At 31.3% G+C, this 14,790-nt stretch overlaps 1 protein-coding gene across 3 annotated transcripts in view; it reads left to right on the forward strand.

The window, feature by feature from the left end:
• Nucleotides 1-14,790, forward strand: part of LOC125069572 (supervillin-like) — a 187,133-nt gene that overhangs the window by 9,311 nt on the left and 163,032 nt on the right. For all 3 annotated transcript variants that reach the window (XM_047679098.1, XM_047679100.1, XM_047679099.1), the window contains exons 2-3: nt 11,570-11,874; nt 12,168-13,140. In XM_047679098.1, the coding sequence (XP_047535054.1) occupies nt 11,759-11,874; nt 12,168-13,140 (1,089 nt within the window). In that variant the 5' untranslated portion in view covers nt 11,570-11,758. The remainder of the gene's footprint in view (nt 1-11,569; nt 11,875-12,167; nt 13,141-14,790) is intronic.

The following is a 14,790-nucleotide window of genomic DNA, read 5'->3' on the forward strand; positions in this document are numbered from 1 at the left end:
ATGTTGGTCGTATCACTCGCATTAAAGGATCTTAGTGAAATTTTTCTTTATCTTAAAAGCAGGAGGCCTTTGCAAAGTTACATTTACGGGCTTCAATTTGATGTATTGGTTGAATGAGAGAAACAAAGAACAATGCAACATAAAAAACATATCTCGAAATTTACGGTACTTTTTCTGACTGCAACGAGACTCGCGTTTTTAACTCTCCTGTCATGATTTTATTTCTTGAAATAAAAATTAATAAAGAAATTAAAAGATTAAACGTTCTTGTAATATTGTATCGAATTTGATAATATATGACCAATTTACAATTTGAAATTTATTGTCGTTGATAAGATAAGAAAAAGTTTCCAATTTCGCGTAGTAAATCAATCCATCATGGGGCAATGTATTCGATTTTTCATTCGCAAAAAAAAAAAATGACATAAAATAGTATTTGGCATAAATACTAATAGATTATAAAAAATCGTTAACATTAACGAATTCTAAACTCGTTGAATTTCAAGCGTTCTGTTTCCATCTTGAAAAATAGCAATTAAATTTTTAACGATCCAAAATGCATGCAGTATTTTATTTTATTTTATTTTATTGCACAAGTGACTGTCGTACGAACATATTTTTATAATAAATATTTAAAATGAAATGGTGGTCGTAAATGTCCTAACAATGTACAATTACATATAGGGCTCAATATATATAATAGATCAATATAGTGCCCACTTAATAGTCAATAATGTTTAACCAGGATGTTTATATTTTTTATTTTATTATTATAAGGAGCCCAGCAACAATTTTAAGAGTGTGTTAGATCACACTCTTAAAATTCTTGCTGGGCTCTTACAAAGAAATTTAAATAATTAATTTATTCTATACCGAAGAAAACAGAGACATGAAGCAAGCTATGTTTTAATTTATAGATAATTCTGTTGCGTATCTTAAGTCAATCACAGTCCCATATTCCTTACGCAAAAACCCATATTTATTTAGTTAATTAAGTATCTTTGTTTTAATAATTACACTTATCAATATTAATTGTAAAAGAATAATGTACAGTTATTCCAAACCTGACCTACTTCAAGTGACTACAGATACTTCCAAATGCGGATGCTGATTGGTCCGTGTTTTTTTTTTGCGATTCTTTTTTGTTTTATGTAACAGTCTTGTTCGCTTGTTGTCATAGCGATTCTTCATTCTGATAATATATATAGAACATTTTATTACAATTTGTTTGCATTGTTCTGATATATAAGTTATGTTATTTGTAAAAGAATTATAACCTTGAAAGTGCGTATATTTGGTTCTGGAAAAAAAGACACGTTACAGGATTAATTATGCAGGTTTTTTTTAAATGTAAATTTAACATACAATGTTTCACACCTATTCAACTAAATATCACATTTAAATCAATTGCGAAAATAATCTTTTGAAGTCGTTATAGACGCAATAGTTTGAATTTCAATTCAGTTATAATGCACTATGCTTAGTATCTTCATTTGTCATTACATGATGGCATAGGAAAAGACAGTGAAGTCCTATATAATAACTGGTTTACCTTGTCATATTGCGGAGGTTAGACAATTAATAACCTCTCAATTCATCTATAGACCTATTCAATATTATCTGTTTATAAGTTAAAATGTGTATTGTCAACATAGAAAAGAACTAATATTTGATTAGTCATTTCTCGAATATACCTTATCGTAATATTAATAACGCTTCAATTCGAAAAGTATAAGTGTTTTTTAATATCACAAATCTAGAAGACGTTGTATCCCGAACTCAGTCTTCTTTCTTATTGTATTGTTTACTGACTATTTGTATCTTTCAGTCTATTCTGAATAACTGAGCAAAGCAATTTAAATGACCTTATGGTAATTTCAACATCAATCCATATTAGTCACATTAATTGACGAAGCATTAAATAAACTAAGACATAGAGAAATTGATTTGTTTAAGCGTATATATTATATGTCCATTAGTTCGAGATTAAACCGTTTGACGGGCATTTCTAATCAACTTAATAGCTTCCTAGCAATAGCAAGAGAAGTACGTAGCTCTGAATCATCGGCGACTTTTGTAAATTGCGATAATATATTTATGCACATGACTCGTGTGACGAGAATGATTTACAGAACGTTAAGTAACTTCTCATTTAAAACGTTTCGATATCGGTTAGGTCGTTTGATATTCACATTTTATTTGCCCCACAATCCGATTGTAATATTGAAAATCACTTTAGCGGTTTTTTAAAGTAACAAATAAAATGGGATATATTCTCCTTAATGGCTACGTATGAGACTATTAGTAAGTAGTCATCTTCGCTCATATCGGCTCTCTAGAATCATTAGCTGTTCCTTAATCTCGGTAAGTCGAACGTCGATAAATCGATAGCACTCTACAATTCCGTTGAAACTCTTGTTCTCTTCTATTCAAGCCTCAATACTTCTAGGCGCTTCCGAAATAATCAATTTTTCTCTCTAAGCCGACCATAGCAAGTTCGAGTAAGAAATATTGTACCTGTTAAATGTACTGGCTCGCTTATCTTTTATATCAGATCTTGGATCATATGAATACAAAGTATTCACATTTAGCAGTTTAATTATTTAATGAGACTAATTGTCCAAACGTGCTTTCCTTATCCCCCAGGAAATATGAAAGATATATATATATATATATAATCTTTCATATTTCCTGGGGGATATATATATCTGATGCACTTACAAAATAATTTGACGACAAAACAGTAATAATTACTTTCTTACTAAATATTAAAAAATAAACGTTTTGACATTTTATTAATAAAATGTACGTGATGAAATTTAAATAATATAATTATTAATTTCGACTTACGTAAATGAACAAAGAAAGTATCGAGGGAGCGTTTCGTAAAACAAGTTTGTGATGTAAGGAAAGTCTTCCGAACGGACGGTCGACTGCTCGTCGCATTTATGTTTATGAGCTGTGTTAATATTGACATATAGTATTATCGTATTCATATCATATGTCACAGTGAAGTTAAGCTCACGTTCAAAGATAAACTTCCAGGAATGGGTATATTTACAGTGCCAAACACTCGACTGAAATGAAAACATGTTTACGCTTATCCTAAATTAATTTCAGTAAATTATAGGTATAAATTTACAATAAAAAAATTAACGTAATGTAACCTTATCTCTATTAATAAATAAAGCGGCGTTTTTTGTATTGCCTAATTGAAAAACTTGTGAACCAATATACATACATGACACTTATACCATATGATGCAGCGAGTTCCGGAGGTTTTCGTATATAATACGTGACAACGTCCGCCGACGGTTTCGTCAAATAAAGTCTTAAGTTTTCATTTCTATTTTTTATATTTACTTTAGTTTTGTGCAAAGTACCAACTGTGACCAGAGCATTAAAAGTGTTTCTGAAATTTTTACCTGTATCCGCGGTGAGGACTAGTTAAGAATTCAATTTCAAAACGTGACCTATACCATACATATTTACTATAAAAGCTTGTAAAATTATCACGGCAACAAAAAATCTACTCTATTAAATAATAAATAATAAGTATTTGTTAGATGAGGCGTGTTGTATAATCCGATGTTTTAATTGCAAGGTTTCATTAAGCATCATTAAATATGTACGGTAACAGTCTATAGAATAATATTGTCTCAATAACTACACTGCTATTACTATTGATAGACTCTAATTAACCTCATACAGCATAGCTTTTGCATTCAATTTATCATTGTCACGTGCAAAATTTATCATGACTTGTTTGTTTTCCATACTACACTTGTATAACTTTGTAGTTGCTTCTTCGTATTTCTAGTGAGATATAAAGTTAACTAAAAGTATATACATTTGTGATATCCTCCTGACCAATTTAGCCGTCGGCGGTAATTCTCAAGGGAGTCCAGTCATTTTCGCTGGACGTATACCTAGTAGTATTCAAGTGTGTCAGCAGACATAAATGTGCACTATATTTTCTCATAATCCGATGGGACGTGAAATCTGATTCTATTCGAAAGACTTCACCTACAGGAAAAAAGTGTTACGTGCTTGCCGAAGCACGGGTGTGTTAACACAGCCAATTACCAGACTCCGTGCTGCTGACTGAGAATTTATCGATGCAAAAATCCAATAATATTTTAACGGTCAGAACATCGAGTACTGTGGCCTCATAAGCTATTCATTAGATTAACGGTGCATCCCATGTGTATTGCCTTAATGATCTCGCTGTTTTCTTATATTTATGTCGTCAGTGTTATCGTTAATGTTCTTAAGAGTCACTCGGGACTCCCTCTTTTATATGAAAATGTCCTCGATCCCTTATCGCGAATACTCGAGACCTCGTGCAGAGATCGTTTTCAGTGTGATCTGAATTTATTTTTGTTTCACTCCCGGAGCGGGATGTGGCGAGAGTAATGATTTATGCATTGAACTCTGCGAATAAGTGTTATATAACGATCGTTTCGATTTATAATCGTCTGCATTGGCAATACCAAGATTGATGGAAGTCGATGTAGTTTTTTGCATCATGATTCGAACGCTATGATGTAATTCATGTTGTTTTTTGCTTGTCTTCATGTATTTTTTGCTCATTTAAAATGGTGAATTGGCTACGACGTGGTCACATGTGCCTATTGGCAATGTATTATTGTTATTCAAATTTTCGGCAATGTCGAAGCGCTGCCAATCGACTACGTTAGATATCGACTATTTGTATTTTTAATTTACTTCTGCTTGCTTTAAAATAGTAATTTAAATTTTATGTCTAAAATTTATGCATACATATATCAATTAATATTATGTGTTTGTCTGTTTGTGATTTCAAAGTACTAAAGAACTAAAATCGGTAAAATAAGCAAAATTTAAATGGTTGGATTGTTCTAAGGATTTGTTGTTCTAAGCCACTTATTTTAAAATGGTTACGGATTTTTTTATCGCTATTTGAGTTGGTACTGAACGTGGTATTAATCATAAACAAAAAAACATGCAATTATGTATTTGAGTATAATTAAGTGTAATATATCATTGTATAACAATGGTTTCAAAACCGCGAGAAAGCCAGTAAATATATTGAGAATATTTAAATCCTCAACGAGTTTATCTTTGAAGCATGAAATATTCGTGCCATATTTCAAAGACATTGAAATACTCGTACATCAACAGATAAGGTCGTTTAGTGGGGTATCAGAATCCGTTCCAGTTTGTATTCGTGAGAATGATAACGTAGCTGTCATGTATAATCATCGCTGGTCTCGTTTAAAAAAAAAACCTCGAATATTGAAATTGATGTTGAAGCTGACGAGCTCGGTGACTAAGGGATATACATTGGAGATATCTCAAATATGATAAAATATTGCTCGTTACGTCGAAACGCGATGATTTATAACGTAAAACCTCTGCTATAAATACACGTTGGTATTTTCACGTTTAGATGATTTTAAATCTCAGGATAAAGTAAATTCAGACCGGATACGACAATGAGTACAAATATAAAGGCTATGAGAGTAGCGCTTGCCATTGTCCCACTACTGGGCAGAGCCCGCTTGGGGAGAAGAGTTGGTGTTTATTCGACTAATGCGGATTTCTTGGTGACCATTCGACACTTGCAAGATTTCTCATGACGTTTTTCTTCACTGCTGAATTAGAGCAGAATTATGATAAACAAAAAAGGGATATAAAAAAAGTTGGTGTAGTGTTCAAGTCAGTAGTCCATATTGAATTTGAACTTGAATGATATTAAATAATTTATTATAATATTGTATCAATATATGTTTTACGCACGATTATATACGTACGTTATATCAGTATATATCTTACGAGCACTTTTAAATCATTCACCAGTCATTGTTATATATTCATTTTAATTGAAAGTACTGAATACGGAATGTTCAATAACAAGAAGAATCGGTAAGACACTGAGTACCTAGTTTCTCTTTACCGACGGTTAAATTAATTAAATTATTGTTTATTCTGCATGGAAGTTAATGAATGCCAGCTTCACGCTTTTTTATAATCTTTATTATCTTATATTGTGTAATAGACCGTATTAATGGTTTTCTTTTAACATGAGGTTTAAATTAATTAATATTCAATATTTGATTTATCGATTATATGGAATGGAGATTGTTCCAATAGGAAATTGACGTCGAAGTGATGATTTTCCTGTAAGGCTTATGGTGTCACTATGTTTAATCTGAACGACTTTTATTTTCTGCGCTATTAATCTTGCAAAATTGTATTCGTGTTAAGTGCTAGTCATCGCGCGGACCCGTTGTTCACTTATGCTTAAACAACTAATTATGTATAGTTAAATACACAGGAATGGTATTTGCTACTAAGTGCTTTCCACACTTGAACTTATAAATTGTTTTGTAATTAAATTAGGTATAGTTTTATTTGGTTTTGCAAGTCAGTCTGGGAAGGTACCACCTACCCATCACTTCGCTAAGCTGCAATACTAAGTATTCTTGTGTTACCTTTTTGAGAGTGATTGAGCCCTCATAATTACAGACACCACATTAACAGCCTGTAATTTTTTCACTGCTGGGCTAAGGCATCCTCTCCCTTAGAGGAGAAGGTTTGGAGCATATTCCACCACGCTGCTATAATGCGGGTTGTTGGATATTATATTACAGACACGGGTAAATAAAATATTAGTTTCTAGGCTCGGTGGCGCGTTGCCAATATATGCATATCACATATACACCTACTAATATTCTACCTAATAATATTTATTCAACAGGTTTCTTGTCTATGCTTATTAATTAAACTTTAGTTGGTTAAATTAATTAATTAAGTGATGTAGGCCTCATTTATATCTGCCATTTATATCTGTCCGTGGTGATGGGACAAATGTTCTGCTGTCATATCTATTCAATAATAAAATTGCTTGGTTTGCGCTGTTAGAAACAGGAACATTCATGTTGTAGTAAAAACATTATCGAAGTAATTAAATTAAATAGATGAGTTTAATTTTCTCAGTAGAAGCCTTATGTTACTTGTATATCCGATTGCTGGGCTTAACTTTCTTCTCCTTTTGAGAGTTGGATCTTATTCCAACACGCTGCTATAATGTGTTCAGGTGGAAGCAAATGTGGCAGATTTCCATCGCACACATATGTTTTCCTTCAGCCTGGCGTACGTTATGAATTATAATCATAAACTACGCATATGTCCTAAAGAACCATTACACTGCCTTTAATATTTTCCTATCCGATCTTAAAAATATCATAGCACGTAATGTCGAAGTATATATTCGTTTAGTTAATGCGTAACCCGGCTCGAGTGTGTAAAAACAACGTAAGCCATCGATGTGGCCAACATAATCATTGCGTCTCTGACGTGTGAATCAGAGTGTGAGAGATGAACACAGTATGATAAAAACTGTGGAATTGTTCACTTGATTACTTCTAGAGATACATTTAGATAACTATGCGCTTATTTGCTTACTGTTATTTAAATATAGAAACATTCTAAGTAATATTATATAGCAATTTTTAATGTTTTATGTATATTTGTTTCGTAGTAAGTATTGACGAACGCTTGTTAATAAAAACCGTTTAAAGAAAGGTAATATCGCTCTAGCTCGCTGAATATGAATTAATTAATTTGTCGATGAAGAGATCTTAATGTTATTATTCAATAGTGTTTTGTTTCCTCAGCTATGTATCATATCAGTTGATTATTTCCTCAGCTAGTTTAATTTAAATAATTAACTATCCGCATAGTTGTTTCGAAAACATAATGAAGACACTCTGTGGTCAGCCAATGTACATTTAGAATGAATATTTTGTGTTACTGTTTGTAAATATATATTTTGTAAGTAGAATTTCATATAACAATTTTTTTTTTTTAATTTTTTGTTAATTTTCGATGTTTAATTTTCGATTAAACTTTTCGTATCGTCCGCGGTGTGATTGATGTTGCGAGCAAATGGCTCACGGAACGTGTCTGTTCTCGGTGTATTGTTTAAGAGTGATTACTTTATTGATCTATGTTATGAGGTTATCTGTTTAATACAGCACGCTCGTAACGATTAATATTATCTGGACGATGCATTTATCACACGATGTACGCATTTGCAGATTTATGTTTCGAGATATTCGAGTTCGATTTTAATGCGTTTATTAACGTTTGTTCGTTAACCTATCTTGGACTGATAGGCTTTTAATTTGAATCGTACCTAAACAATATCCAGTTCGTGTCTGTGTGTGGATGTGAGTATGGGGATATCTTAACTATAACAGACACAAGTAACACTCTTAGGTATCATTAGGTATTTTAAGTAAATAGTTTTGGTGTATTATATTTTATTGGTAGAGACAAATTATTATTAATTTTTCTCCGGGTGAAAGTGTATTAGTGACGGTGTCTATATCCTGTTTATTGTATAAAGAATCTCTTCACTTTGCCCTGAACTAATATATATTACTTTGTTTATGAGAATAGTAAATATTAATGGCACGAATTATAGCTTTATTTGCTACCTACGTAGATTTTATTCGTTTTAGTAATTTATGTTTATCAAAAATTCGTTTATAGCGCGTTGCAAAACTATGAGTGTTTTTATTTAACGTGTAACTAATTTGAAACGGCTGGATTTTTAAGGGATAGTAATTAAACGAGTTAACGTAACATCTTAGTTGCCAAGGTTGGTGGCGCATTGCTTCTGTAAGAAATGGTTAAAATTTTATACGGCGCTTATGTTTAGGGGCAGCGATGACTACTCACCATATCCACAAAACATCCGTAAAACAAATCGAGTTAAAGTTAGCTTTGATCAATATATATCATCATTATAGACCATAATTATAACACCTAAATATCCCTGCATAAAACATTGATACATACCGAATTAAATTAATGTAAAACATCAGAGAATGATGATATCAACTTTTCAATCATAGTTCATACACGGTATAATAGCCAGCATTTCAAACGAATAATCAGCCATATGCAATACCGAAAATGAATATTCGATCCATCGCTAATTCTTAATTATTATTCACATTTAGGAAGGATAACTGGGCAAAATTGTTTTCTTGTACCGGTGTACGGTAACTTTTATATCTAAAGAAGTATTCTGTATTTTTTGTTATAACAAATTATTAACATTAATGTGATTACTAATTGTGATATAAATGGGTAATTAAATTGATAGATTTGTATAGTTGTATGATATTAAAATGAAATTGATCGGTGTGATTATTTTTTATCTTAACAGCTTAAATGTTCGCATGTAGATATATGTTAAATTAAATGAATATAGATAGCATAAGTTGACATTTTTTTTTGTCACTGCTATGTGTGACACACTTCATTTGAAAGTATATAAAGTTTGATTTTATTTGTTAGTTACTCAACGGATTATTTTAAAATTTGCCATGAAACTCGAATATTGAAATATGAATGTCGGTACGTTTATAATAATAATTAAAAATAAAACACAATGTAAATTTTCGCCGCCCGCTGGGAGTCGGTTTAAGTTCAGTTTCGTTGCTTTGCTATAAAAATCTAAAAATAAGTTGAAAATATTTTTACAATAAAACTAATACTTGAATCAGATTACTATAACAGTTATTCTTTTATCCTAGTTATTACGCGTAACTTTGTTAAATTAGAATTAATTTATAAATCATGTAATTTATTCATTTGGTAAATACATTAAATGTACATATTTCCATTCTCACTCTTATAACAGACATAAAGCTATTTTGCATTTTGTTGATTGATCTGATGGTGCGTTTGTTTCTTTTAAGACACTGGTGGTTTTTCTTATTACACATTGGTGTAATAAGAAAAACCACTCTTTAATCATTGAGATTTGAGACGATGATGTACACTATATAATAAAACATAGCATAGACTCACGCACATTTCTAAAATGAAACACTACAATTTTAATTGTCACCTAATGTTTTGTCGAGTTTTTTCATAATGTCTCACTGATGATATAAATGTGTTTGATCTCTGGTCGCATTGGTAACATATTGTTAAGACCGTTCTTTTAATTTTATTATACATTTTTTGTACGTTTTCTTGAAGTACAATTAAAAAAGTTGTAAAAATTCCTAATATGGATATCATGGTCAATTGAAAATGAAACCAGTTATAAAATATATTTTCCTCATATTATACAATAGTTTATGATATTCTTAAGCGAGAATGTGAAGTACTTATTTTTTTATATCTGTTTTTAAATGATTTCGCGGCCTCTATGACTCACGCGTTGCATCGGCCTCACCTCGCTCTGAGTCTTCATTTCTCATTTATTTCAGAAACTAGTGGACGAAATATAGTTTTATTGATTCATTAAATTTTCATTTAGTATTATTATAAAAATCTAATTTCTATATTCTACAGTACCTACTCTACTACAGATGCAACCCCAAAATCGCAAAAAGCTTTAACAAATTGAATTTCGACCGAGCTTACAGAATAATCCATTTCAATGAACCTGACGTCAGGCTCATTGCCAAAATAAACAAGATTTGACATCAAATCTTATATGTGCCAATTACACAACTCGAAAACTAAAATAGTAATAAATGTTGATTACTATTATATTTAATAGTAATAACTAACACAAAAGCGGTTGAACAACCGACGGATGAGTTGAAACCCAAACGGCACTTCACAAAACTCTACCACCCGGTTTCCTGGTTAACAGATGTTATATTCATACTAGAATATAACAATACAATTTCATGTTGAAATGATATCAAAACATATTCAATTAAAACAGCGAATTATTTTTGGCAATTTGACCAAATATAAAGATGCCGATTAACTAAAGCTATTTCTTCATATGCTGTTGTATAGTTGACTTTTCATTGTAATGCTAATGTAACGTTATAGTAATTATAAGTTCATTCACACACACACCTAAGACGTATTAAATTGAGGACAAGATAATCAAATAATTGTCTGTTTTAAAAGATTTAAGAGTTGTATATTACGAGATGTGTATTCAGGATTTGATTTATAATATCGTCAGTACATTGCCTGTTTTTTCAAGTGTAGGTTAAACATTAACACAATCAATTATATAGTGACTAACAGAAAATTCATAATAATTAATAAGATAACAAAGGAATAATGAAAGATGATTAATAACTAAACAAAAAACAAGCCATTTCTTAAGTGTGACGCTTAATGTAGTGCGTAACACAACCATTCCTATTACCCATACTTTACGGGAGGAGCGTAACAATGGAACAAAGGCCGATGTGCCTTGAAACGCAATCTAAGCTTCATGATAAGTTAAACAGCATTGTTTTATTCTCCGATTTTGCTAACCGCCATCTCTCGTATTGCACGCGAGAATGATGTCACACCAGATCTAATTTCACACGTGCGGTCCACTTTGGTTTTAATGGATATGTGGTTTGTATTGCTGCAAAAAGATAACCTAATTAATTTGTAGAGAATGAGTGGATTTGGTCTTCTGAAATGTTATAAAATGATTGCAGTTATACAATTACATCCTTTTTCGTCGCATTTTGTTTTAAGATAAAAATAAATTAAAGAAGAAAGTTTTAAGTATTAATTAAAATGTTTTAAATTTCAGATACCGCACGAGCTTTCAACGCCTACCTCCAGCCTTAGCCTGTATACATCACTGCCAATTATTCCGCCCTACTACTTGCTTAATGTCGCAATGCTAGACAAGATACACTCTAGATTTAAGGACGCTCAAACCTTTAGAAAAGACAAACATTGTTGGCGTACGTGACATCATCTGAACTTCGAGGACGATATGAGTCAGTCCGCAGATGAGGCCCGAGCGGCCAGGATACAAAAATACAAAGAAGAGCGAAGGAAACAACTGACAGCAAGGACAGCGACTCTATTTTCCGCAAATGTGACTGAGAGGTGAGCCAATAGATCTTTTAATATCAATTATTTAATTTTATGTTTCAATTAAATAATAATTTAATTGATTTTAACATATATATCGTTTTTTTTTTATAAAGAATAATATATATTTTTTTCAATTTAAGAAAAATTGAACATTCATATTTTCAAAAAATATATATAACTAAATTCAATAACGCGTAAGCTTGTGCTAGGAATGGGGACAACAAAAGCCCAAAAAAATAGGATTTCAATTAATTAATAACGCTATTATAGATTTAAAATAAATCTTAAAATACTTTTCATTTCAGGCGTCCAAAGAAAGCAGCTAGCCGGTCTCCATTAGAAGATACAGTAACTAATCTTAAGTCTTCTTCTGAATTAAATCTCAACACAGCCTCTACTTCAGTTCCTATTAGAACTACACGAACGTCACGTCTCAGAGCCGCCGCTACTAACTCTGACTCTTGCCAGTCACCAAAAAAATCAATTAGAAGCTCTTCAGTGCTATCTCTATTAGAAGAAGAAAAAAATAAATCGCCGAAAAATGCCAAACTATTAGATAGAGATAAAACACGAACAAATTCTAATAGAAGACAAAGCCATGAAAAAGAAAATTTGAAAAACTCGTCAACCACGAGCTTTTCGGAAAAAGAAAATGGTGCTACTAGATCGAAATTAAAACATTCCATTAATAAGAATATTTTAGAAAAAGACAAAAGTAATTGTTTAGTGAGTCCTAAAGGAAAAATTGTTGACGATAAAAACTGTTTAAAATTAGACGAAAGGAAAAATAGAATATCTTTGACTGATGAATCTAAAATAGGTTGTATAAATGACGAAGATAAGAGCGTTAACGTCGATGATATATTGAATGATATCCTTGGTGAAAAGAACCAATCAATGAATTCGGAAAAGGATAAGTTTGAAGATTTGTTTAATGACCTGGTAGATGAAAATAAGAAAATTGAATGTCAGGTTAATGATGTTTTTGTAAAAGACGAAACTCCGCCGCAGAACGACGTGCTCAAAACTAGTTGCAGTAATTCATACATTCCCATAAAAGAAACAATAGCTATTAATAAAACTGACGATAAGGTGAAAGTGGATAAAGGTGTTGTGCCAAAAGTAGTGGAGTCTGAAGTTGGGTTACTAGGTGCTGTGTGTGTTCGAAGAGTAGAAAGATTCAGTGAATTGCTCAGTAATCTTTGTTCACCGTGCGAAGCTGATGTATTGTTTGAGGATATTCTCGTTGAAAATGGGATAGACGGTGAAAATAATTCGGTGAGTAAAAAGTAGAATAAAGTAAACGTAATTAAAAATTAAGTTTTTCATTGTTAATGACGGAAGTCATTTTAGTTATGTAAATTTAAGACGTAACTTGAAATTTTAAATACATTATACATAGCTTTGCAAAATTTAAATGGGCATTTATTACGTTTTACTTAAACTGTAGCGGAGTCTAGGAGTGACAAAATACACAGAAATAGAAAAAGGGTTTTGAATTTAATCAAAACTTGGAAAATTAATTATCATCAGATATTTTACAGTAGCATCAACCCTAGTGTGTTGCTACTTTTAATCAAGTAGTTATTAAAAGGCTTCTTATGTTACTTCCGTTTCTTCGAAGACAAGAAATCAATACGTGTGGGCGTATAACACGTCGACTTCACGCTTAATTTCCGATAATCTTTAAAGTTAAAACTAAAATAGATAGTACATTAATCAAGGTTATTTCTACAATTTAAGTTACTGATGACGTCGAATTAAACTGATAACGAGTTAATGTAGGAAAAAACAAAAATAATCTAGATATTCAGATTTTTAATCATTTATACTATATTGACTAGGATAAAAAAAATGGGACGCGTTGTGCAGAAATGATCTGCAATGACGTGCTTAGAAAAATGAATAAAAGTTTTAAGATTTAAAACGGAATACAATTGTTCTAAAGACTTGTAAAGCAATAACAGTCTTTTACACGATATTATACACATTATTTTAAACGTATATTTTTTTTTTATTAATTTCAAAACTGAGATTTTCTCTTCCAAATCTCAATTAAATTTATTTTTGAATCTATAGGTTGGAACAATTTTACAAGACATGATCAATTATTTTGAAATTGTCTTTAACAAAAAAAGCGAGAATAATTTCTTTGATTCTATTTCTTCGTTTTTCTCATTCGTGGGTATTTTATTGGAATATGTTTAATTGTGTATTCGTACTCTATAGATTATTGTAAACTGAATTTAAATTATGAACTATAACACAAAACTTATTACTTATATATTAATTAAGCACTAGTTTGTTTTCGGGCGTTTATTTACAGACCGATAGGAAATATATTTCGGAAATAATTCTTCCAAGTCGTTCCATTATTTAGACGTTTCATATAAATAATTAGAAAATATGTCGTGTAAAATTTTTTATTGTAAAACGAACAATTATTATGTTCTTATATTAGCTGTTGTAACGGTCAAAACTTTTTTTTTAATGAAATTACTGTTATCTGAACAGACGAATATGTAGATTAGTAGTAGATTAGTTAAGGGTTTGTTATGCTCACTTTGAAACCTTATCAACAATGTAAAATGTCTTGTCTATGTCTTGTCTAATATATCTCACAAGGTTTCATAATATCATTTCAAAATTATTTTATTTTATGTTTATGAGGCGATAGTTTAATTTTAATCACAACGTATGTTAATAGAGACATATCGATAGGTATTTAAAAACAACGTCGCAAAAAATAAACGATCATGATAATGTCCTTCGCTGAGGTCATTCGGTCACGAATGTCGAGCTCATAGAAGACTAGTTAACTGCGCTGGAGATAGTAGGGTAGGGTATACTGCAAAAATGTGCACACATGCAGAAGTGCTCCCGTCACAATCCGACGGGACGACAATCCGACACAATCACAGGACCAAA

The sequence above is a fragment of the Vanessa atalanta genome, chromosome 15 (genome assembly GCF_905147765.1).
Source record: "Vanessa atalanta chromosome 15, ilVanAtal1.2, whole genome shotgun sequence".
NCBI lineage: Eukaryota > Metazoa > Arthropoda > Insecta > Lepidoptera > Nymphalidae > Vanessa > Vanessa atalanta.